The sequence below is a fragment of the Fundulus heteroclitus genome, chromosome 23 (assembly GCF_011125445.2).
Source record: "Fundulus heteroclitus isolate FHET01 chromosome 23, MU-UCD_Fhet_4.1, whole genome shotgun sequence".
NCBI classification, from domain to species: domain Eukaryota; kingdom Metazoa; phylum Chordata; class Actinopteri; order Cyprinodontiformes; family Fundulidae; genus Fundulus; species Fundulus heteroclitus.
This window is the reverse complement of record NC_046383.1, coordinates 9,339,357-9,366,993: the sequence shown is the minus strand read 5'-3', so window position 1 is coordinate 9,366,993 and position 27,637 is coordinate 9,339,357. Positions and strand designations below refer to the sequence as shown.

Genomic DNA, 27,637 nt, shown 5'->3' with positions numbered 1-27,637 from the left:
GACTAAAAGCTAAGACTGAATGTCCTCTTTGGATGTAAGACAATTGTTAAAGTTTGTGTCAAACATTTCCTTTGGGAACACAGACACGTGGAGGGTTTTAAATCCGGCTTTTCTGTTTTTTCTCTCTTTAAGGTGGTCGCTGCTTACGACTTCACTGCGAGGGGAAGCCATGAAGTATCTGTCAACGTCGGTGAGCCTGTCCGGGTTCTGGAGTCCCACGATAAACGAGGGAATCCTGAGTGGAGCCTGGTGGAGGCCAGAGGTCAGAGAGGCTACGTTCCCTCCAATTACCTCACCAGGATTCCCCTCGTCACAGGGTCACTGGCCCCTCCCTTCTACTAGGAAGAGAGTAGGAAAACAGCACGTTGTTATGAAAAAAAAAAACTGTTAAGTAAATTATTTATGTCAAAATAGATTTTTAATCACATGTAAGAATAAATATGAGCTTGTTTAAATGAATGACCGGCAAGGTTTAAAGGTTTATCCTCACAGCCTTCCATAAACGATTAGAAAGTTTTTGAAAATCAGAAGAAGAAATTGATTTCAAAAACTTCAGTTAACTTTCAAACTTGAGTTTGACATAACTTGATTTACAAATATGTTGTTTCTTTTTCATGACCAAAACGCCAAAGTCCAGCAGAATGTAAACAAGCGTTTACAGCAGAAATGTAAATGTCTATGGCAAGTTTAAGTGTTTTGACTCGTTTAGCCTTACGTACTCGTTTTAAAATGTGTAAAATATTGTATTGTTTCTATTTATTTTTGTTGTCAAAGAAATTGCCGTCGCACTAAATCTCACACACTGTAGCTAAACACCAGACTCCGGCTTTTGAAAGTGAAGATACTGGAAAGGTCCAGGCTCAAGTAGCCAAAATATGTGCAATAGGAAACATTGATCCAGTGCCTCTATTTTAGGGATTCTTCAATGTAGATTTTTTTTTTTTTTGTTTTTGTTTTACTATTCTCAAGTTTTTAGATGTGACACTGGATAAAAATGAAGGATGTTGCAGCTGCTCTAGGGTTGACTCATGTCTTGCTCATGGGGACTAAGGAAGGGTAGAGGCATACCGTGAATGTAGCATGAAGGACAATCTTGAAGGTATACTGGAAAAAACTCTTGAGGTACTTATTAGTACCATAGGGTGGTTTGGATGTGCCCGTCGGATCTGAAGGAAAAGAGGGAATATTGGGTCTAACCTTGACTCATTTCCCATGATCCTTAGCAGGAAACAACACAGAAATTGAGAAGGATAGACAGCAGAGTGTTCTCATTAGAGGCTCTCTGTGTCAGTGGCAGAACTACAACAGCGAGACACTGAGAGCAAACAGTGCTTGTGTTCATCCTGTTTGATATGAACCCGTGCTGACAGGTGATAGTCTCCTCCTCCTCACCTGGAACCAGGGGCGGCACGGTATCAAGACTGACAGGTACACAACGTTCTCATCATCTCAGACTTTGTAATGGGATGTAAATGCAAAGTAACTCAGGGGTTGAGTTGAAGGGAGACAGAGAAAGACGGAGCTGAAAATGAGTCGAGGGAAAAAGAGATTTCTTCTCAGGCAGGGTTTTTAGGAGGGGATTTGTTACCATTGTTTTACGTAATCCCCTCAGCTCCCGATGCAGCAAAAGAAAGCCATTTTTGGACAGATTTTACTGAACAAGTTTTATAAAATACATATCAGACAGGACATAGGCGACTTGCTACAGTGTTCAAACACACTTGATAATGGTTGTTGCCATGAATACAGTTTTAATCAGTGTTTTTTTTTATATTTTGGTAATGTTAAGACATTGCATGATGGAGTCATATGTAGTTTGTCAAGTTTTGAGGCCAAAGGTGATTTAGTTTTAGCAGATTCTTATAGTTGTGCAAAAAAAGATGTCAGATTTAATTTTTGACATATAATTCAATCTTTGCAAAAAGAAGATCTTAAAAAAAGGATTTTGCAAAACCGTTTACCTTCTTTTCTGTACCAATAAAAAAAACAATCTAAACAAATTGTAGCTTTTTTGTATGTAAACATAAATATTTTCCATTATTAATTTTGGGAATGAATAATTCACTGCTGATTATTCTATGTATGCATCATACATACTTTAGAAATATTTAAGCGTGTGGAGTTTGCCACCATGTAGCCAAAAAGAAAATAATGCAGAGATAATCTCTTAAAATGAAACGCCTTTAGATATAGTTTTGCACTAACACCCTGCAGCCAACATCCTAACCAGACTTTGTGTGCCTCAAATCTCCTGATGAGCTGCGTTTGCTGCTGTGGATGTGGAGCACAGGGAGCTCCGGTGGCTCTGAGTCCGAGCCGCTCAGCTGGGTCTCGTCTCTCTCCTTCAGTTTGAATGTCAGATTGGAGCAAAGCAGCAGGAGGCGCAGGAAAGGCAAGTTCAAATGATACTTAGAAAAATGCTGCCGTAGCAAACGTCCCCAAGGTTAGTAAGAAGAACATGGAAATATCTCAACCTCTAAGGACATTAACTGCTTTCAGCTCTTTAAAGGCCATTATAAGAAGAAAGCTGAATATATTCTAACATGTTTAAGTCATGCAGATGACAAATAAGCTTGGTGTGTGGTAAACCTGGGCAAGCATGTGGCTGTATATTACATACTGAAGACATCTGGGACCACCAGTCCTTGAGGACATTCAGGGATTATGCCGTGAAAAAGCTGTTGCTTTTGCATACATCCATCACTAGAGGAAGGATGCGACTTATACGGTCTGTGTCTAATCTCTGAAGTAGACAGAGTAACTGGAGAATATGGGTTTGTTTGCTTTTGATATTAACATCATTACCGTTGTCAGTATTTATCCTGACATGACCTAAGAGCAAAACTGGAGCAGATTCAGCAATTTTCGTTAATACGTTCGGTGTTTTAATAACAGGCTGTAAAACAAATATGTTTAACCTGCTGATGATGATGCCTTCTAATTTGTACCTCATTTGTCTTTGTAATTTATTATGATGTAATTATGATAAGCCCTGTTGTGTAACTTACTGAATGCTGCAGGGCTGCTCCTCCTGAGATGAAGCATGAAGTCCTTGGAAGTATTGCTAGAGTGATGATGTTAAGCTCAAGCACTAACACATGTATTTACACAGCAGATGGGGGTCTCTGCAGTGCAGCAGCACTGTGCCATGGCAGCTGTGAGCTGGTTGTGAGGCTTCAATAAAACAGCGCTGAAAAACCTCTTCCCTGTGCTTGCATCATTTCACACAAGTGCGAGATCAGAAATCCATATTAGACCAGGATGAAGAGACACCGGGTTTGTTTTTAGTGGTGTTTTGGGTTTCCTGGTAATCTCTCGCTCTACATATTTCTGAGGTGGCACATGACAGAGACCAAATCCTGCAGTCGTTTTAATTATTATTATTATTATTATTATTATTATTAATTATTTTTTTTTTATCTCTGTTGGAAACCAGTCATGGCCGTTTGTAACAGACTGGAAATGTTTGCCGAGTAAACATGGCTAATCACACGTTTCTGAGTCTGCTGGGTGAGGAGGTCTGTTGTCCTCTCTGGTAAGATTGTTTGTACAGCAGCTGCCTCTACATCTTCCACGCTTTATTGAAAAAGACTTGGTGTACTTGCATTATTACCTTTATGTTTTATTGGATTTGTCTGTCTCCAGCAAACCTTCTCTCTAAAATTGACCTAGGAGTTCAACAGCTCAGCCAGCTTGCTTTGCTTCTTGCTTTATTTCTCAGCATATTTCTCAATCCATCCATCCATCCATCCATCCATCCATCCATCCATCCATCCATCCATCCATCCATCCATCCATCCATCCATCCATCCATCCATCCATCCATCCATCCATCCATCCATGTCAAGTCAAGTTTATTTGTGTAGCACATTTCAGCAGCAAGACCTTTTAAAGTGCTTTACATTATAAAAAACATCATAAACACATTGAAACAGTCACTGGTTATGAGACCAGTAACAATCATTAAATTGTTTCAGGTGAAAACATCAATACACTTAAAATCTGTTGTTCAGTGTTTCCCCCCTGCGGTTATAACCTTAGCTAGTGGGAGCATATAAATATTGAATGGAAGGGGTCCTAGGATTGAATTTTGGGGTACCCCACATGTGACTTTTGTCCGCTCTGGTGAGACGTTACCTACTGACACAAAGACGTCCCTGTTCTTTAGGTAGGATTTGAACCAACTGAACCAATTAACCCTCTGATATTTTTTTTATTTTCTCGGCAAATAATTTGGCAAATTCATTGCAGGCCCTGGTAGAGTGGAGCTCTGGTGGTACAAAAACAGGAGGGTTTGTGAGTCTTTAAACTGTGGTGAATAAAATGTTTTTGTTTATGACTTCTGCAAAGAACTTTTCTTTTACATGTTTTACTGATGAGTGAAAGCTTTGCAGCCTCTCCTTGTAGATTTCATAATAGACGTGAAGTCAAGTTTTTTACGCCATTTAGGTTCAACCCTACAACAAAGTCTTCTTTCACATCTCATTAATGGGGCTTTTCTCCATGGAGATTTTTTTCCTCCCAGAGACAAACTTCACTTTAATGGGAGCAATGGAGACGATAATGTTTAAAATCTTAGAATGGAAATTATCTACTAACTCATCTATTGTGTTATAACATAGAAATGAGGTGGAGGAGTACATTTGATTAAAGGTTTCAGCTGTGTTGTCTGTAAAATAATATTTTGTTACAATATATGTTTTGCTAAGTGAGTCGATGGAGGTTGTACTTTCAAACATAACAAAGTAATAATCTGACAGGGCGACATCAATTACAGAGACCAGTTTCCAATAAAGGAAATATTTACACCCTTGCTGATAATCAAATCCAGAATGTGTCCTCAGTTGTGTGTTGCTTGTTTGATATGTTGAGTCAAAGCAAAGTTATCAAGTATAGCGCAGCTTTTTTGTGTCTCTGTCTTTTGGCTTGTCAGCATGGATGTTGAAATCTCCCACAATTATTAAACAGTCATAATCAATGCATATATCAGATAAAAGCTCATTAAAGTAATTGAAGAATTATTTTTTTCACATTTTTGGTTTTTGTAAATAGTGTCAGAGTTTTATCTCACTTTCCAAATATTCGAAAGAGTAAAACTTTCCAGGGAAAACTTTCTTACAGTTTAGTGAATAATGAAATACTGTAGCAACCCCTCCGCCATTCTTATGATTTCTATTTTCACTTAAAAAGTTGTCGATAGGAGGCGTTGTTTCAGTTAGTACAGGTGATTTTTTTTATTGTCATCCAACCATGTTTCAGTTAGAATACAACATCAGTATTATGTTCAGTGATGAAGTCATGGACCAGAAGTCATTTTGCTGATAATGAGCTTATATTTAGTCATAGGGACAGTTCTTCAGTGTGAGGTTGCTTTAGACAGGGGATTAGTCTAAGATTCCTCACTAAAGATAAGAAACATCCTTCCAGATGACGAAACTTCTGAACTCTTTTGGCCTTCAGGAGGCGCGTCCTCCGGTAAGCACTGTGGGTTCCCTGTAGGTGTTGATGGGGTGGAGGGTGGGCGAGGGGGGGCTCCCTCCTCTCTCAGCACCATTTGCAGATGAAGTTCTGGGAGACGGCTGCTTATCGGTTTGTTTTTAAACAGAGTGCATCTGCTAGCTTTGTGCTTGTCCTTCTACAACCTTTGGGACAGTGATGTCATTGTTCACGTCGTCCTGTGTTTGGAGAAATTACCTGTTGTTGTTAACAGCACTGAAAATATTGGCGGTGAAAAGTTTCCCATCTTGATTTAGGCCGACTTCCTTTGTGTCTGAAACGATGATAGCGCTCCCAGAAAATCTTATGATTGTCAATAAAGTTCACGGAGCCGGCAGAGCATTGTTTAGTCAGCCATTTATTAATCATAAGAAGTCTTCTGTAATTCTCATCACCACGTCCAGCTTGTGGTTTTGGGCAACTGATAAACATCTTCATTTTCAGACTTCTGACTGTGCTTAGAAGATGAATAGAATTTCTGATTATTGCTTTGCCAGGTCTTTGGTCCACTATTTATGATGAGATTCAAAATGTTTGGCTGATCCGTGGTTAATGAGGGTATTTTATTTCTTTTATATCAGACAATGTGTCATTTGGGAAGCAGCTTACCTTCATTCTCTTTGAACAGCAGAGGCACTCGTTTCTATTAACTACTACATCCTTGACAATAAGGTATACATTTTCCTTTCTGGGTTACTTTAGGAGGTGCTTGTGTTGTCTCATCTCATGCTTGTTGTAGATGTATGGAGGAGAGGCCTCCTTCATAGGCTCCTGCTGAAGAGCAGCGAACCTGTTTTTCAGAGGAATTCCAGTGAAGTTTAGTGGGTTCCCAGTTGGAGACATGACAGGAAATGTTATGGCTCGAGCTGGCTGATTAGTCTTTGGTACCAGAGTTAAGGAAGATGGAAAAATGTTGGTAAATTAACTTTTCAATAGTATTCTAATGTATTAAATGTCTTTAGGTAAAAGATTAAACAACCTCTAGCGACTTGCTTGGTTGAAAGAAGAAAGTGAGTCCACCATAAAAAGCGTTGTTTAGATTTACAATTCTGCATCTGAACAAATCTAATTATTATGGAACAATGTGGTTTTATTCAAACATTTGCGATGTTGAGCCAGAAAGCAAAGTGCCATGTACGGACAAAACCAAATGCAGTATTTCAACTTCTGTACACAAACACCTCATTCCAGCTAATAAGCAGAGTCTTGGAGAGATGTTCTTCTGGCCTTGTTTTACAGCCACAAGATGGCCGAGCCAACTGTGACTTGCTCTGAAAATATTCTAGATCCATATGAAGCCATCTGTCCAACAGCTAAAGCCTGACCCAAACTGGATCGCCAACAGGGCAATTACCCCGAACACAGCAGCAACTCCTCAACAGAGTAGCTGAAAAAAGAAAATAATCTTTTCTAGATATTGCAATCATTCAATCCGGCTCATAAAAAAACATAAAAGGGTTTTATTAGGTTTAAGAGAGGTGCACAAAATCAAATTTGACTTTCAATTCCCTGAAACCACACACCAAACCTGGTGAACATCATTGTCAAATCACTCTGAAGATGATTGCTGCAGGTTGTTGCTGTTGAACCCTGGGATGGGTTGGGAACCCGTCCAGGGTGCACACGGCCTCCCGCCCAATCACAAGCGGGTAAAGACTGCGGATGGATGGATGGATGGATGGATGGATGGATGTTGCTGCTCAACATGGTTTTACAGCTTAACTACTTATTGGCTTGGGTGCTGTTTTTGCACACACTACATCTGATTCTGCCATTTTGGTGTTTTTTTTCTCTTTACTTGTATTAACACCAGAAAAAAAACCCACACACTCTGCATTGGAGCTACAGCTGTAGCATGGTGTATTCAGACTGTTTTGACAGCAAGGCCAGAGCTTCCAGTGGAATCTGGGCAGACGAATGTGTGCACCAACCGCCTCCAAAGAGAGCATTAACAGGCTTCAGAAGGCACTCGAGTGTGAACTGGAGAGCTGGTTCTGTGGCTTTTAAGGGGGCACTTAGAGAACAAGAGCTGCCTCTCTTTCTGTGTGGATGCTGCTAACACAAGTGTTTTGTTTGAAACCTTGTGTATGCACGGGCAATTTATTGGTCTGTATTTACATTTCTGAAATGCCAAAATTATAATTCTATTTGTTGGTATTCTTGCTAAACATACTACAGGTGTTGCAGGGTGTGGGAGAGGGCTTTAAACTGAGTGTGAAGATGTGTGTCATACCCACTAATGCTTACATCAGCATCAGTTTGATCAAAGCAAGCCCCCTCAGGCACCTGATAGCCTTTAAATGACTGCATGTATGAGTGTATTAATGAATTAGTCCTGGTTCTGGAAAGTGTGCCTTCCAGTGCGTGTGGGAGGATGCACATCCTGCTGTGAGCATGTTTGTGTGTGAGTGCTGTACCTCAACAGCCCAGCAGTGAACAGATCCATAGCTATAAATATCCTGTCCTCCAGCTGAGGCTGGGCTAAGAATAGATCCGCAGCTCACTGCAGCACCTAGAGGACAACAGCAGAACTGAAGCAAGGCCTGATGTTTTTAATGTGAGGCATCTGGAGGCTGGATTTATAACGGTGGAAAATCATTTATTGTTTTATATATAGATGTATAGTTGAAGGTTCATTATTCTTCTTGATTTAGAGGGATGAAAAGAAACAAAGCTCACACAGTCACCAAGGGGATAACTGTCATAATAATTATAGTTTTTAGGGATTTATTTGAATCGTCCTTTGTTCAAACAGAGCTGCTAATACAACATGCAACATTGATCATTTTCAAGATCAAGTATTCAGTTCACATATTCAGTTTATTTAGGATATTCTGACTCCACACATGCTTAAAATAATAAATTACAAATACATTAATATCAAAATTATTGGCTCAAAACTCTATTATGGGTACATTTAGATCAAGTTGGAGAGAAGCCACACATTGTGTGGTCAACAGCAAGATTTCTCTATACTTAAACGGATATTTGACCACTCTTGGGAGGGCTTAATTTTAAAAGAAGTAGGTTTACTGCGACAGATATTATAGATTACTTATTTAATAGAGCTTAGGAGGGGACCATACCAGAAGCTCAGTGTGAGCCTTATTTTTCTATTCCAGAGTTAGTTTCAGTGTGTGTTTATCCCTTTGCAATGCACAATTGTTTTCATCTTCAACCACTTTGTCCAACTCGTTAACCTCAGATAAAAGGAAATTGGTCAGAATGTTTAAGAACAACCCGGGAAGTACCAAAGCTCAAGTCTGTTATAAACCAGAAATAGTGGAAAACACCTGTGTAGCTGTACAGAATTAAACCCGATTAAAATCAATACGTGTGGATCAATAGAAAATAACCCCCTAGTCCAACATAATCAACTTTCGGCTGGACTGATGCTTGCAACTGCCCACACGGACAAGCTTTTGGAGCAGTCAATGTGAACCAAAAAGACCCAAAAACATATCAGCTGGCATTGTGCTAAGTGCTTCACTGCCAGTGATACTGATATTGTCTGTATCAGATAAATAAATAAAAAAAAAATGTATACAGAAATGTGGGTTTAGAAAAAGAAAGGTTTTCATACCGGCAGAAAGATTTTTATTTTCAACAGGTACTTTAAATCTGACAAGTCAGCCTCGATGGAACTCATATTCTAATTTATGAAATATGGCTGCAGTGTGCTTCTCGCTGCCTTGGCGGTGCTCATAGCTGTATTGAGTCTATTTTGTTCTCTTTCTCATAAGCTAGGTTGTTTGAACCTTCACTATGTTTCTGTATAAAGTGTACATTGTTTTTGGGTGCACTCAAAAAATGCACATGTAAAACTATCCAAAATAGAAGCCAAATCACAAACTTGCTGCTAGGATTTTATCGTTTCACTTAAGCTTCACTTAAGTGCGTCGACTTTTCAGTGCTGAAAATAAATGCAGAGCAGCTATCATCTACTTAGCATTGCATGCCACTGAGGTGCCAATTTGTTTTAATTAAGCCTGAGCGTGAATGTGTGAAAATCTCTCTTAAAGTGTTCTGAAAGTGTTCGTGGCCATCACTGGGGTCCTGTTTCTTATATTCTGTTTTCGTAATGACACCAGGCCCCTACAAAGTCATGCAAAAATCAGATTTAGAACTGATCTCTAAAGTGAGGCTGGTGCGTTCCTTTTGCCTACTTGCAGAATGCACCTATTGGCTTTTTCTTCTCCCTCCTGTTGGCTCTGTGTGTTTTCTGTTCAGCTGCCTCACAAATAGTTTCCTCTTCAAAAAGCTTCAGATGACGCCTGTGTCTTAATAACAAGGTCTATACCATGATAAATAAACATCATCAAATAATAGGTCACTCTCGCTTTTATTAAACTGATTCACAATACACCTCGCACACACACACCCCCCCAAAACATTGCTGGCTGCATGGTGATGATGATCAGGCAGAAGACCCTCATGTTCTCACACGTATCGGGTGATTGTTGCCGTTAGATCTGAAGCCTCCCGACGGCAAACAGATACATTCCCCCTAACTCACGCAAGCATCTGCACATATTTATATATACACGGGCTCCATTTCGTCTACAAACATACGCACCTATCGGCTTACAGCCCGAACGGTCATTTTTCATTAACGGCCTCACAGCTTCTTGCATTCTTCCGAAAGGGAAGACAGCTGAGGGAAAATATAAAAGAATCCAGATAGTATCTTAGTTTAAGAACACTAGAAAAAAATCTTTTGATGGCTCAAATTTCACAAAGCATTGTTGTCATTTAAGTATGATTTAAAAATATAAACCACAAAGTTATCTTAAAATTATCAAGAACTGAATGTATTCAAAGCAAAAAAGAAAATGGCAGCGGATAGGATGTTTACACTGTAAAAGATTTCTTGCTGTATTTGCAGCCTTGCTATCCTTGAACACTGGCAGTTTAAAAGCCATTGCTTGAGGAAATACATTAAATCAAATTAACGTTCATAAACTGTTTATCAGAAATTACTAAATAGTTTCATATTCTTAGAGGACTGACAGTTTATTAAAATTCATCACAAAACTTTACTTTTGTAGTGAATGGGTATGATGGATAAAATCTAATTAAGGCTTGGATGCATGATAAGCATCTTTATCAAAAATAATATCAGTCTTATTAAGACAATATTATTTTCAGTGGTCTCAAGTCTTTAACTGTCAGAAAGGTAAATAATTTTTTTCTTGAAAGAAATGAGAACTATATTATTATACCATATTTATTATCAGAATCATGTTATTAGCATTTGCATTGTAAATTGGACAATTAAACATATTACATTTAACCTCAATAAAGAATAAATAATTAAATTCACACTAGTATAATGATTAATTAAGAAGACATATAAAAAACATATGAACTCAAACACGAAAGGTGACTTTGATGTCTAGAAAACGAATGTTCAGACTTTCTTTAGGCGAGAAAGTTTAACCTTTTCAAATAATCTCCCTTTGGGAGGATATTTCCGCACACTTTCCAAATTTGGATTTATAAATAACTGTCTACAGTCTGAAAGACTGGAAGCCTTCATGACAGGGGGTCCCAACAGAGGAAGGCCTGGGGGTGGGTGGCAGAAGGAGAGCACAGGGAGGAGCTAGTTGGGTCGGCTAGCTGTTTGCATTTGGCGAAACCTGCTTGGACGTTTTACTCCTGGTTCCGTTAGATCTATTGGTTCACAGTCACCATCTTCCCAGGGAGCTTACTCTGAGGCTGGAAGGCTGTTGGATGTTTGGCTGTTTGCTCGTTCAAATTCAGAACTGAATTGTATGCAAATAAATAAAAATGTTGAGGATGTTGAAAATATTGAATAAAAAAATTCAACATTTCTAACAAGTGGACCAAACTTGTTCATTAACATAATTGTGGACAGCTTCTTGTGTCTGTGGTAGCTGATTAGTCAGTCATGGTCTGCCCGTCTCTCTTCATCTATCTGCCTCCTTTCTCCTCTTTACCATGCTTGCTCAGCCAACTCAGCTCTCAGCTACATAAGGACGTGCACTTTCTTTCATTTGTACCAAGATAACCATCAGGAAATGTACAATTAGTTTCTCAAAAATAACTAGTTTTGCCTTTTTAAATGGGGAGAATATATAACATGTCTGATAAGAATATCATCATCTAGAACAGTGTTTCCGTGACTGCACTCAGATATTCTTAACCTAAAACTAAAGGATCATTGACTTTGACATGTATTCAGTGGCATTTAGATGTTACAAAATGTTTAAAACCTTGTATTATAAAATTTTCAGTTAGTGCATTTCGGATACTCTCAGAAACCCATTCTGCTAAAATTGTTAAAAGATTGTATTTAGTCCAGCGTCAATGCAAATATTTCACCAGCTGTGTTCAGAGTAGTTAAGTGTTTTCATCTGTGCGTGTCTTCTCTTCTGTTTTTCCTCGGAGCCTCGGAATGAAATTTCACTCAAATGTGCATAATGAATGTGCAGTTGAGTGACAATAAAGTCTGTCATGAATAGGTGAGTTAAAGGTCATTTTTTGTGTCTCTATTAACGCTATACATAAAGAAAAATGGAAGTATATGGAAACAGCTAATAATTCAATTAATAGTTACATTGTTAATAAAACAACGTAAGCCTTGCTATGTCTTTTGATAAGATACACATTTATGCCAACACAGGAAATAGAAGCCAGCAATAAAAGCACCTATACTAAAACATGACAGCCAGTTAAAGCTGTGAGACTAGCCAGTTAAACTTTAAAAGCACTTTGTTTTAAATAAACATTATGATACTAAGGATTTTTCCACTGGACTCCTATTTTTTGCTTAAGCATAAAAGAACCAATTTTAGGTTAACTTTACATTGCATAGTTACAGGGGCAGGCTTCCTCCCCCCTCCTCCCCAAATCCCTGTAAATAAGAGTGTTTTACAAAACAGTCACTTTTATTTAAATCACAATTGCAGTCATGACTGAGTTTCTTATGTTTAATATATAACACATGAAAGTGTGATGCAGTGTTTTTTCACTCTTCTTTTTTTGCCTTCCTTTCCTTTTTTTACCCAGAAACCCTTCCACTAAAAGGGCTAATCTTGCTGTAACCCTGCTTTGCGCTGCTTATATTTTATGAGCTATTCCTTACTGAGCAGTAAAACACTAAATAAGAAAAGATGAGCCGCCATTTGTCTTACAGGGAAGGAATGAGCTTTAAAGATCCTCCAAAGCGGGCAAAGAAGAGGAAGTTGCTTGATAAAAAGGAAGAGATGAACAAGAACATTTAAAGTAGAAAGAAATAGCCGTATGAAATGTAGAGAAAACTGTGAGAAAGTGTGAAAAGAGATGGGATTATAGGATGAAGAGCAAAAAGAGATGAGAATAAAATACAAGCTATGACAGAAGAGAAAGGAAAGGTCACATGTTTGCTCAATTCATAAAGTTGTGGTAGGCGTTGACATTTGTGTTGATGGATTGCAGAAAAGAAATTAAAGAAGAACCGACTGAATGATAAAAAGAACAGAATGGAGTTGTGAGTAACATTTTCTAGGCTAGCTATTTGGGAGACACAATGTGCTGCCGCTTTAGGGATTTAATAAAGAGATAATGGCCTGGACTCATATCCGTCTTCTAGCCAGTCACAGGCGATTGATTGTTTCACCAGTTAGTTACAGGTAAAGGTTCCTACATTTCATGACAATTGTTATGAAGAGAAAAAAAATATCACAATCACTAACATCCTACAGCTTCTAATACCTCTCAGAAAAAAAAACAATCTTCATGAATATAATTAAAATTATACTGACTATAAATTGAACTAAGCACCTAATTTAACAGCTATGACAATTAACCCTTGATGTTAAAATAGTTTATACTTTTTCTATATTCTGTTCAAATGTAAGAGTTTGTATCCTCAAATAAATCTCCCTCTTGGAGGGTTTTGTGAATTAAACAGATGCAAACACAGGTTCAGATGCATTTTATGGCTGCAAAATCTTTATTGAAGCTCCCTGTAAGTGTTCCACGTGTCTAAAACTACATCCCGAGTATCCTGACCTTTGTCTCTGTCTCAAATCATTCCTCTGAGTACTTCCAGCAGCACAACCAGCTGCTGAATCCTCCAGCCATCAAGCCAAGCAGCTGGTCAGTGAGAATATTCCCAAACGTCTGACAGACAGCTCAGAGCCTCCAGTCATGTACTTACCAAGCCTATCCAACAAACCTGTTTGCCAACATCTTGACAACTAAAATACTAAAACATAAAAAAGGTGGTATGCATCTAATGAAATTCCCGCCATTAACTGCTCAGTCAGCAGGAATGATTTTATGTAACAATCAGTTCAATGCAGTACAATCAGTTACTAAGATGTCAATCAGCTAATAATCAGTTAGACACAGCATTGACTTGTCATTGCTGGAAAGGTAAGAACATTCAGCATGAACCTGGGCAATTTTCACAATTTCAGTTATGGATTTAGGATTTGTTTTAGCTACAGGTAGACCCTCGAATTCAAGTGTTTCTTGTCCTTCAAAGGCATCTCAAGGTAATTACAAGGTCGGCCTTCTATCACCTGAAGAATATTTCCAGGATTAAAGGATTGATGTCTCAGCAGGATCTGGAAAAAAAATAATCCATGCGTTTATCTTTAGCAGAATTTATTACTGCAACGGTGTTTTCACAGATCTGCCTAAAAAGTGGATCAGACAGCTGCAGCTGATCCAAAACGCTGCTGCCCGTGTCCTCAATAAGACTAAGAACGTAGAGCACATCACCCCAGTTCTAAAGTCCTTCCACTGGCTCCCTCTATCTTAGAGAAAAAGCTTTAAAATATTTGTGTTAGTCTATAAATCTCTGAATGGCTTAGCATCTAAATACATCACAGACTTGTTATCAGTGCATTAGCCCTCCAGACCACTCAGGTCTTCTGGCTCCAGCCTACTCTGCAGAACCAGAACCAGGACCAGACATGGAGAAGCAGCATTTAGTTCCTATGCTCCACTTATCTGTAACAAACTTTCAGAAAACTGTAAAAGTGCTGAAAGTCTGAGTTATTTTAAATCATGATTAAAAACACATTTGTTAAGCGTTTCCTTTAAATGTTAATGTTCAATTGAAACTTTGTAGTTAATTGACACTATATAAGATTAAGTTTGTAGTCCAACTTATCTTGACCTGCTGGTAACATTCCACTGCAATGTACTTTCCTCTGTATGCTTTCTTTTCTCAGGTTCTGTTCATGCACAGCACTTTAAAGTATCTTGTTACTGAAATGAGCTCTACCAGTAAACTTGCCTTGCATTTGCTTTAATCACCCAGAATCTATAAATCTAAAGAGTTTTTAGAATCACCTTGCAAGTCTTTGGGGTACGTCTTTACTTCCTTTGCAAAAATGGAGACTGACACACAATATTTAGCCATTCATTTTTGCAAACTAGCTCAAGATAAGTCTGATTGGATGGCGAGTGTTTGGGAACAGCCGTTTTCAACTTTTGTCACACATTCCCAATTGAATTTAGCTCTGAACCTTCGGCGTGATATTCCGTTACTTGAATATGGTTTCATTTAAGCCATTCTTTTTTTTTTCTTTTATGAATACTTCTGGCAATATGTTATTATCATCCTGCTGGAAGGTGAACCTCTGTCCAAGTCTTCAGTCTTTTGCAGCCTGTAACAGGGTTCCTTCTAGGATCTCCTTAATTCAGCCTCATTCACCCTCCCATCAACCAATTTCCAGAAGGCCTAAGAAAATGAAAGACTGTGCACAGCCTGATGATTCCACCACTGTGTTTCATGTTGAAAATGATGTTTTTAGGGTGATGTGAGGTATTATTTTTCTAACAACTAATGTCAGGTGGTGTGTGTGTGAGTGTGAAGTCAAGAAAATACATCTCTCTCAAGCTCATTGTGTGAGGCTTGAGAGCTTTGATTATTTACTGTGTCCCCTTCATGGCTTTTAGTAAACTGTAAGCAGGACTTCTTTTGGCTTTCTTTCATCAATGGCTTTCTTCTGATCAGTATTTCAAAAAGGCTAGCTTAGTGAAGTGCACAAATATTAACTGTCCTTTCTGCAGCTCGTCCAGTCTGTCCATGAAGATCTCGGCTACTTCTTTTTTCCTGCCCTGTTCGGTTTGTTCCGTGGTCGTCATGAAGCTGTTTGTTCTCTCACAAACCTCCGAGACATTAACAGCTCCATTAAGGGTGAAATTAGATTGCACACAAAATGAATTAAACTTGTTTCACTAATTACGTAACTTCTGTAGGCGTTTGAATGCACTGGTTATTATTTAGGCCTGTTGCGGTAAAAGGAGTTGAATGAAAAAAAGCACAGCGTAATTTGGTGAAATGTATTTGTGAAACATTTTAAAAATCACTTTATGTCCATTTCGGAATTATGCAGAACATTATGTTGGTCTAAAATGCGTTACGGCTGTAATGTGACCATATGTGAAAATGTTCCAGGGATCCTAATAATATTGCCAAGCACTTTATTTTGAACATCTCTTATGCAATCAGAGGCGTAGTAGAATATCAATTTGCCTGGCGAAACATCAGCTATCATGATATCATGGTTGGAGAACAGGAAAAGGAGCACCAACTGCAAACCTCTGCGAACATCTTGCTGACAAACCCCCCCTTCCCAGAAAAGCAGCCCATCGCATACATGTAGTAATTAGCAGGCTTACTGTCAAACACAAATAGCTGCCATCCCTAAAGGAACAAGACACAGAGAGGCTGCTAAAAACAGCCAATTGTCAACAGAATCAGTGAGTCATTCACATCCTGTGAGCTGGAGCTTCCAATCCAAACTTTAAAACCACTGTTTGCTAAGTTTATCGACTGTGAACTGCATGCGGATGGTTTTAGGGGTGAAACTAGCTAATTAATTATCAGACGAAACAAATAATGCAAAGTACAGTTCAGAACAAAGTTAAGACATTCAGAACACAAATGATACAAAACAGGTAAAGATCCCAGGAGATGCAACCTTTTGTGTATATTGACCTCTGCTGGTAAAACACAAGTAGGTGTTAGGAGGAAGGAACCGGCGTGCTGGAAAGACAGCCGCAGCAGCTGCATTCCTATTATGTTTTGAGTCCCTGTACTGCTGTTTGTGGATTCTTCCTCATTGTGTGTTTTTAAGGCCTTTTTTCCCCCAGGTGGCTCACAAAATCCCTCATTGTTCTCATGAGGTTTCTGTGATCTATACTGACATTCACTTAAGGTTATGTTAGAACATCCTTCTTTTCTTACCAGATAAGGAAATACTTTTATGATTGCGAGTTTATTGAGTGGACCTCCAAGGTTAACGGTGAGCCACATTTCCTTCCATCCTCGGCATTTATTAGGATGCCCAGCAAATGGACGTTAAATAGCTGCTACCAGCTCTGGATACCCTTTTTTCTGTTTATATTTTATACTTACTACAAATTTTGGTTAGAAAACGGAGCTCTTGAGGTTATGTTAAAATAGAGGGACAAACATGTGAAATAAACTACACTAATAATGGTCTCATATAACTATAATAACATAATAATAAAAAAGAAGCAAGTCTGATGAAAATTCTGAGACTGACACCTCAGATCTTTTCCTGCTGCTTCCATGGATTCATTGATTTACTCACCTATAGTTCTGGATATCATTGTGTCCCAATAACTTTTCTCCTTTTATGACACTGTGAGATCCTGGTCTCTATTGCCCCTTTTAAATTCAAATGTTCCAAATCCAGAACTGAGTCTTGGCTGGACAACAGAACCATACAGAACCCAAGTGACAATGTAGAAAGGCAGAACGGCAGTGAAAGAGAGACAGACTGCAAGATTCTTTGGTTTTGATAAGAAATGCTCATGGTCAGTAACAGGAGGGCAAATCTCAATTTTTGTTCAATATAATCACTAACAACAGCCATTGCCCCAGGGTGTTATTTAATAGAATTAACTCTGTTTTAAATCCACCTCCCTCTGTCCTACTCAATGTCTCAGTCCCCATTAGTGAGAAAGTGCTCATCTTCTGCATCGAAAAAGTAGCAAGCAAGCTCTGGGAACTTCTGCTAATGCTAAATTAGAGCTCTCTGTTGCCTTCGCTGGTTCTGCTGTATTTGAGGAGTTTCAACCACAGTCCTTATTCTATTCTATGGAATCTACAAACCCTTTGACCATCTTCTGACTAAATTGAGGAAAGAGGTAAGTTATTTTTTTCCAGAATTTCAACCATTTTTAGATGAAACTGCTATTTTATAAAAAAAAAAAAAAAAACTGGCTTTGGATCTCAACATAGTACTGGATCTACTTTATTAAAAGTTACTTATGAAATTCTTCTGCCAGTTGACTCTAATGATACTTCAGCTCTGGTGCTTCAGGACCGCACAGCAGCCTTTGAAACTATGAACCATGCTGTCTTCCTGTCCTGCATGGCTATGTTGGTATCCATGACACGGCTTTAAAGTGGTTTACCTCTTCCCTGACTGACAGAACCTTTTCTGTCATGATCAAAGTCTTCTCGTCCTCTACTGCTCCTCTATCGTTGGGGTGGCACAAGGTTCCACCTTAGGCCTTCTGTTTTTTTCTTTATATATGTTGCTACTTAGATCTATCATAACCCAACATAATGTCAGTTTTCATAGCAGATGATTTACAGATTTTATTAAAAAACTGAAGGGATTTTGTTTGGCAAGAATGCTGCCTTTGAATGATGTCAAATTTGACAAACAAACCTCACCTCTGTAGTTCAGTCTGGCTTTCATCATTTACGCGTTTTAATTGAGGTCTCTTTTAAACCATTGCGATCTTGAGAAGGCTTTTCATGCACTTATCAGCTGCAGAATCATCCCCGAGTTGTCTCCAATTTGTTCAGAAAACATCGGCTTGCCTTTCAGCTCACTCTCCCATGCAGTCAGGAACACATTACACCTATTTTGTTTTCGCTATATTGGCCCCCCATACATTTTAGGAATGATTTGAAAGATTTTTTTTTTGAAAGCTGTAAATGGCCTTGACCCCCTAACCACCCCCGCCCCCCACCCGCACTGCCCCACAATATATGGAGCGATTGTGCTTTTCTATTTGCAACAGGTCCCTGAGGTCAGACAGTCAACATTTACTCATGGTTCCACGGACAAAGTACAAGCGGGGTGATCAAACTCTTTCTGTCAGCGCACTGCAACTCTGGCATCCACTATCTTCAATATATTACTGAATTTGTCCTTTTAAAATCAAAGACATATATATATATATATATAATATACACACTGGAGAAGCTTTTGGGGACTGTTTTACCTCCCCTGTGTGGGAAGAGCTCTGTGCCCCTCATGGGGAGGACATTGATAGCATCACATACTGCATCATGGACTACATTAACCTCTTTGTGGACAACACCATGCTCCTCATGATAGTAAGATGTTTTTCCAATAACAAGCCCTGGATCAGCCCTGAAACAGAGGCTATCTGCAAGGACAAGAATAGAGCCATTAGATCAGGAAAGAAGGAGGCACTCAGAGCTGTGCAGAAGGAACTGAGAATGACAGTCATGATGTAAAAACCATCTACAGGAAGAAGATGGAGCCTGATGCTAGAAGAATGTATCACAGCTGTGGAAAACTTCCCATGTGATACAATAGGAAGTCTGCACATTCAAAGGACCTCAGCACTTACAGGCCAGTAGCCCCGGCCTTGCATCTGATGAAGACCTTTGGGAGGTTGGTCATCAACCATCTTCACCCTCTGGTAAGGTTTTCATTGAGTTGGATGATGCCATCATTTACCTCATGCATTGAAATCTGAGCTACCCGAAGAAGCCTGGAACCACTGAGAATCTTGTTCTTTAATTTTGCCAGTGCTTTTAATGTCTATCTAGTCAGGACCTGTGAGGGACAAGCTGGAGCTGTATGGAGTGGACAACCACCTGTCCCAGAGGACACTGGACTACCTATGGCTGCAGAGTTACACTGTTCCTGCTCACCCTATACACCATTTCCCCCATAAAAACTCTAGAGACTGCTGCTTTTGCACATTTTCTTTGATTCTTGTACTCTGCGGGGAAATGAAGTCTGGAAATATTAATGATTTTCCATGCTTCATTTATTTTTAGAGCTCGCTTTCTATGTGCATGTAAAACACCTTAAAAAACAATAAAACACTGGCGACACAAACACTTTCGAGAACTTTAAGGCATTATGTATACAAACAGAAATACGTCTAATTCTGTGGATGTCTGACAAAAACAAAAATCCTCAAAATCAAACTTCCTGGATAATGTGATGACACACATACTCTCCTTAGTCACTGTTTATACTCTGTTATAATAAGGCTTACATGTCAACACTGATACAGACTTGTTCTTCATCAATAAACATCTAAACATGTTGACAGTGTAAGCAGCCGACATAAAGGATTTCAACCTGAACCTAAACAGTGCAGAGAATGATAGGGGAAACAGTGATCTAACCAGAGCCCATGGGAAGCAGCTCTGGAAAACTGACTCAAACAATTACTACCGAGTTTTCTCTGACACACCCGAACCTAGTAATAAAAATACATATCACATAGTGTTGCATGCAAACATCCGGTGTTTTAACAGAAAAAAAAAAGCTGATTTGTAGAAGCCAGATCTTGTGCTTAGCTCCTTGCAGCAGAAATCCTTCGTATCGAATTGGAACTGCTGTCGTCTCAAGAGAATTTTTTTTTTTTTATAAACTCTCAGCCAAACATGTGACAACCTCAGCCCTCCAACATGAAATCCACATAACGTCTTACCCATTTATAAGCCAGTTTCACAGTTGTACTAACTGTAAGTCTGTTTATGTTTGCATCAGCAAAATCAGTAAGAAAGTCTGTGGACTCATGCCAGGCTTTGCTTTCAGAGCTGCCAAAATGTCCTAAAACTATGAATGCTGAACCTCAACGAGGAAGAGGAGTTTGGTGTAGAAACATAAGAATATTATACAAACATTATTCAGTAGGTTACAGTTTATTTAACTAACACGTTTAGCTGAAAATAGAATAAATAATTATTATTTTTGTTTTTTGAAAACAAAAAATGCTCATTTTGAATTTAATATGATGTGACCCTGGTCAAAATATTAACAAAGGAAATTATGTTTTGTTGCTTTAAACACTTGAAGGAAGCACATGGAGAGTTCTTGTTTTGCAGCATACTTATGCGTGACACCACACCCATGGCCCGTTTCTTTATGTGTTGCTTTGTGTTCCCCCCTGTTAATTACATGTCTGGGGAACAGGTTCAAACCAGGAACATAGCTCAGTTAACAGTTTTGTCAAAGGCTCTTTGGAAAGCTCTTTGTGGAACAAAGGTTATGCAATAAGATTATCTGTTGTTAATAATATAAAACACTGCAACTTGTGCTGTTTTCCTTTTTCTTATATTGCTTAGTTTTGTTAAAAAAAACACTGAAGCCCTTGTTTCTCTCTCACCCTTAAAATGCAGATTTTATGTTAGCTTTAAAATGTTTCTCTAAGTGCAGGGAAGATTAACGGCTGATATAAGACGTGTTAAATAATGTTACAGCATAATTGTTTACATTTAAATATGGCAGAGTAAAAAGCATTGACTCAAGATTTGTTGTGACACTAGCTGACATAGCTAATGTGAGCACAGAGAGCCAACAGATGTAATTGTGGATTTAAAGAGGGGCACAAGATTGTAGCGCTGTTCTTTAGTGGAGACTATGGATAGTGAATATTTTGGTTTAAGACATTTACAGTGAAGCAAAGCTGTCTGGATTTTCCTGGGAAGTTGCTTATGCCGGTAGAATAAACCTATATGTGAAGACACAGGGCTGTGTCTCTGACAGACTGCAGGGAACTGTGGTAACACTGTTTCTGTTCACCCTGCGCACTGCAGAAATCTCCATCAACTCCTCAGGTTGCCGCCTTCAGAACTTCTCTGATGACTCTGTCATAGCTGCTGTCATCACAGATGAGGAGGACTCAGAGTACAGACAGGTGATATCGAGCTTTGTAGACTTGTACCAGCAGAATCATCTCAGATTAAAAAAAAACAAAGGAGCTGGGCTTTCGCAGGTGCAGACCCACCCCATTGACACCAGTTAACATCCAGGGAACTGATATTGATATGGTACGTATAAGCAAATGCTGGTCGACTAGGTTCCGTGTCGACTGCGGCCAGCTAACCAGCAAAATCAAGCTTGGAAAAAAGTTTTGCATACCTAGCTCATGTGACCCATCAAATGCTGCATTATGCAATCCTAGAAATCACAATGATCAGTAGATGTTTCCCTTCAGTTCTGAATTTTATACCAAGTACCATTCCACAAGATATTGAATAGCTCATAAGTAGGCTTTGGTGGAGATGTGTTAATGCAGGTGTTTAATGCAATAAAGGATATTGTATTTTAGGTGTTCAATGGAAAGAGGGAAATGCATTTAAAAAGGTATTGAAGTCAACCTAACTATTCCAACATGATAAATAAAATACTACTATAGTAACTGTAGTGAGGAGACGTGCTAAACATTTTAATTCCATTGCATTCTGATGTACTGATTGTTCTTCTGTAAATATACTTTTATTTAATCGTGGAGTCCAATGTGTGGCTTTGTTTTTCCTGGAAATATGTCCGTTCTTTAAAAACAACATAGCAGGGATATTTTACTCTCCTCTCCAGTCTTTTATGGTAGATACAGTTAAGACAAACAACTCCTTGCTTGGTTGTTCTTCAGCACAGGCATGCAGAGCTGCAGTGTCCTCCCTCTATTCTTTCTCTGTGCAGACATTGGAGCATTGACAAATACTGATGAGCCTGTTCAGGACTACACCAGCCTTGGGAGCTTGAGAAAAAGATAGCGCTCTTCCCAGTTTTAACGGGGCTATAGTTTATGAGGATTGTCTTCTCTGTTTGTTTTGCCCAGTTGTGCAGGGGTCACGTGTAGTTGCGTGTATTTCTGTCGTCAGCGGATTGACATGTGCCATCGAATGGTGTACTTACTGTCAGTCAAAAATGTGAGAAACTGAAACAGTGTTTGATGTTGCAATCTCCCGACATGGACGTCTAATAAGTACTTTACAAGTGCCACATGTGCACTCACACGTGAAGAATGCCTCACTCTCATAATGAAGTAAAGGTAGAAAATTCTATTTGAAAAAAAAGTTAATATTTGTAATGTTACTAAAACATCTCGTTGATTAAAGCAGAGAAGCCTGTTTTGAGCAACACAAAAACAAGCTGGTCAAACAACACTCATAAATCAGTATCATGGTTTTGACTGATTTGAAACCAAAAAAACTAAAGTCAAAGTTGTGAAATCGATGTGCGCAAACAGACAACCCTGTAATTATAATAATGCTGATCACGACATGGGCTGCATGACAGCATGGTTGGCAGCTAGAGTGACATACAATCAATGTCGTTACACGGTCCTGTGTGACATGTTGTATCATCAGAGCAGACTAAATAGCCATTTTTGTAGAATATTACACCTTACCAAACACCAAAAATAAGGTTTTAGGATCACACTAACAGCATATTTGGGCTATGCTTTGTAAACTGTTCCAAATATATGCTGGTCCCTCATCACAGATCGCAGGAACTAAAGGATTTGTCCCTTACATTTTTGTACCAGATACCGTAGCAGAACTTCCGCGGTCTATAGGAGTAAAAGATCTCTAGCAGAAAACGAGGGATTTTGCTACTAGAGAGACGTTCACTCCTCTATATGACGCCTGACGAGAGGACAACATTTTTTAATAGAATCACTGCATTACCAAATGTAATAATGTTTGAAGGTGGTTTGAACCGTAATGTGAGCTTCAAGAAAAGATACTTCCTTGTGTATTAATCTGTTTGTGTTTTCTTCTCCAAAGCTCTCCAACACTTGTGGACAACTGATGATTTACCAATTTATACCAGAGTCAATAAACAGCAATCATAGCACATGCTTTCATATTTCAACATGCGTGCTTGCTGTCAGCTCTCGTCTCTCCAACTGAAGTTGTTCTGCTCCTCTTGAAAGATACCAAACATAAGAGTGAGGATCTGCCCGGTAAATTGCTGACAGCTGGATATATGCTCTGGTTGGAGAGGATGTGGCTCAAGGTTCAGGCAAGTTCAAATCCTTTTTATCCAGCACATAATACCAAAAGTAGAAGACCAGGAGCAGAGAATTAATCATCCCAAACATTTAAGGTGCCAACATGAGACAGAACTTGATAGAATAAAAGAAACATAAAAAATCCTTCTTCTATATTTATTTTTTAACTATACTGTACAGCCAATATCTAACGTCTTAAACGTAGACTTTATTCTGTGTTTAATTGCAGCTTGAGTTGAACTGACCAACTTTACGTATCTGGGTGTTTTATTCCCAATTGATAGTAGGATGGAATGGGAGATGTACAAATAAACTGGACCTTTGTCTGTAGCAATGGATTTGCTGCGTTAGTCTGTCAGGGCGAAGAAAGCAACAAGCCAAAAATCAAAGTTCTCGGTTTAGTGTTTCTACTTTCCAACCCTCACCTTTAGTCATGAGATATGGATCATTAATGAAAGAAGGTGGTCTCAGGTACAGAATGAGCTTACTCAGTAGCGTGGCAGCATTCAGCCTTAGAGTTAGGGTCAGAGCCCATATCATCTAAGGCGAGGTTGAAGTACCGTCACGGCTTCTCCACATTGAAATAAATTCTGTCCAGGATGTGTCCTGAAAATGGAGGTTTTCCAGTTATCTCCCACAATAAAGAGATGCTGGGGACCACCAAGAACTCACCGGAGGGACTAGATCTCCTGTCTGGCCTGGACTTGAGGGTGTGGTCAAGAAGACAGTCGATGAATAAATACGACCTCTGGTTAAAAATTATTAAAAGCTGATCATTCAATTAAAGAATTTTAATGCAAGAAATAAAACATATAGATGAGTGATCTGATTGCTAAATATATCACAGGGAAGGATAGAGTTAACAATGATGGGGAAAGAAAAATACACCAAATTTGCTATTTACCTTTGTACAGAAGCAAAAGTGTTTCAATTAATAAATGAATAAATAAATGATTCATTAGGTATCCATCGATATTCTAAAAATAGCTCTATGGACTGCGTTTTTTCTGAACATTAAACATTTAAATGATACTGTGCTTATCTTCATCATAAAATAGTCAAAAGTCAAATGTAAATGTATAAATGGGTGGATATGCTGTGCACGCTGCCCTATTTCCCAGCAAATCAATGCTGCAAATTTAACTTCAGGGCTTTTTAGTTCAACTGCAGTGATCACTTCTGCCTCAATATGCATCTATCTACAAATGGATAGTTTTACAGTGTGAGCATCAAGGTCTGCCTTGCTCGTTTGCTTTGATGTAGGTGTCTTTAAAATATTTAACCTTAGTTACGCTTATTCCTGTACTCTCTTGCAAGTTTGTTGCTCAGTGTACTGAAATAAGTCTTTATGTTTTATAGCATAGATGCACAGACCCCTGCCTGCCTGTTTCACCGAGATTTTTACTGATACTGTGTGAACTTGTGAATGTTTTCTTTTTGCAGTAACATAGCAAATAGTATTAGATGAATGTCTTGACAGGGAGTAATCTGCAGGTATAATTTCTCAGTTATGCCACTTATCATATGCAATGAAGGGCAAAATCCCATTTTACATTGATTTTGTCATATAAAAATGTATTCTGTCAGTGATAATTATCCTGGTCATTAGATTTCATGCTGCATGTACATCATCAATAAAAGGTGAAGTGATGTATTTGAAGTGTGCAGCCTGCTTTTGTTGCTTCTCCTACTTTTTTTTTTTTTTTTTTTTTACCAATCGCTTTTCTGTGGTCGATAAAAAGCTATATCTAAATCTTTAAAACAGCCTTTCGTGTGCAGAGGAAGGTGTCTCACCCAGACCCCATTCTAAGAAGTGGAAATAAAATTTAAAAAAGGTGTGAAAGCTTGAGTCTTGTTGTGTAACTTGTTGACAGTAAAACTGTAGAGTTGATGATGGCTGACACATTCAGGGTCAAAGGTGGCAGTGAGTGACAGCTCGGGCCAAGCGTCTGGGCAGCCTCCGGTCTGACAGCCATGACAGACAGGGAGGACTGGTGGGCTCAAGGCAGATCAAACACTCACAAACTGGAAAGCAGTGGACTGTAGTATAGGCCTGTTCTGCCAGTTCGATCGTGATAAATATAGCTTGGAAAAGATGCTTGGGAATAAAACACACATTATTCACCCATCGAAGATACAAACTTAGACCTGTAGTGGAGAAAAAACCTCAGCCTTAACCACATTAGAGTAGAAACTGATCAGAGCTCACACAGAAGGAGAATAAACAATTAAGCAAATATTCATGTTTTTGAACCATGGTACAAACTCTAAAGCTCCAGCTGAATACCCATGCATCAGTGCTAAGATGGAATAGCTTCCACTTATAACTAAAGCCGAAAGCTCCTGATATATGGCAGCAACAACAGTTCCAATGGAAGATCTAAAGAACTGACACAAAGTGGGCTGTAAATATTACAGCATGATTTAATAATCCGGCATTTGAATATAAAGTGAGCAGACATGGCAGAACTTAAAACAGCTTCCATAAATTACGTTTAGTTTGTTAGTTTACACAATTGCAACATAGTAAGGATCTACATCACAGCCTATTTCAAATAAATATATTCATGAATTAGTTTTAAAATGGCTTGCGTATTTGCAGGTGTATCAAAGCATCTCATACACGTAAGATGTCTGAAGTAAGTCCCTCCTTATTCCATGCACTAATTAAAGAGATAACACGATTTGTTAAGCTTCCATCAAAAGAGCACTATTAGAAAATATCTAAGATGTGTTTCCTGGAGATAACCTATCTACATTACTTTATGTTTTAATAATGTGGGGATGAATACCACTGTGGGCTGTCACTGAAGCAGCACCAATAAAGAGGAAGTGAGCTGAGAGTCATGAGGGCGAGTAGCCCAAAGCCAAAAAGCAATGAGTCAAGATAATTATTAAACTAATATTCTGTGACAGGAGACCATATTTCTGGCAAAATGGACAGCAATTTTTTGGCAATGCCTTCAAATAGTAAAAAAAATGCTAGGAGAGATTTGCTCTAGTTATATAACATGTAAAAAAAGGGTATTCTCTGTGCTAAGATCTTATTTGCTGAACAGCAAAATAAATAAACATACCCACTTGAATTGGCAAGGAAGAATTTTAATTAGTTGGCTAAAAGGTCTAACAATTTGGTATGTAATTAAATCAAAATGCATTTCAATTCAGTATCTGGGAAACAAGCGAAACATGATACAAGTTACTGACAATGTTTTTACAATGTGAAAAAAAATGACCTACGTCAGCATAACAACAATCAACATTCTCATATTAAAATTCTCTCTCTCTCTCTCTCTCTCTCTCTCTCTCTCTCTCTCTCTCTCTCTCTCTCTCTCTCTCTCTCTCTCTCTCTCTCTCTCACACACACACACACACGCACACACACGCACACACTGCAGCTACACATAATAAAAGCTCGGCGCTTGCAGTCACAGCAAAGCGAGCAGTATTGTACCAAGTTATGGAACAGTCGGGTTCAACATGTGACACGCATACAGAAAGTAGCTGGGAGAGCTGGTAGACAAGAGGCGGGCGTGATGACGTTAGCGTCCTTCCACAGTGATGTAAATGTAGGAGCAGCAACAAAATCTCGCTTGGTTGCGAGCGCGCTCCTGTGGGTTTTTACAAAAGAGCCCACACACAAAAAAAAGAGAAGTCACTTTCACACTCCCGAATTTCTGTAAGGTTTTAACTTAGGCCCAACACCAACACACAAGTTTTAACATGAAAAAATCAGAGTTCCCGGTGATGGCTCCTTTAAAGCTAGTCTGCAATTTTTCTGGAAGTTTCCCCAAGTCCCTTTTTGAATAACTGTGCATGCACAAGACCATTTTACCTGCTCTTCCGCTCCTCAGGGGGAATCGCGTGAAATTTTTTCCCAAATCCACTCTGGTCTAATTTCTTTCTCGTGAGAGCTTCCTCTTCTTCTCATGAACTTGTAGGCGGTTTACTTCTTATGACTTTCAGCCATATTCAAAGTATACGGTGAGAGCAGCGGAGCTACAATGAATGACTAATACCGATGCATATATTAGGACTGGGCAATATGGTCTAAAATCAATCACGATATATTGAGCAGTTCACCTCGATAATGTTAAATAGACAATACGACTAACTCCCC

General features: G+C 38.9%; 1 protein-coding gene across 4 annotated transcripts in view; it reads left to right on the top strand.

Annotated features, from left to right (window-relative positions):
- Positions 1 to 3,202, top strand: part of arhgef37 (Rho guanine nucleotide exchange factor (GEF) 37) — a 36,224-nt gene extending 33,022 nt beyond the window's left edge. For all 4 annotated transcript variants that reach the window (XM_036127302.1, XM_036127303.1, XM_036127304.1 and 1 more), the window contains exon 16: positions 133 to 3,202. In XM_036127302.1, the coding sequence (XP_035983195.1) occupies positions 133 to 342 (210 nt within the window). In that variant the 3' untranslated portion in view covers positions 343 to 3,202. The remainder of the gene's footprint in view (positions 1 to 132) is intronic.
- Positions 3,203 to 27,637: the final 24,435 nt, after the last annotated feature.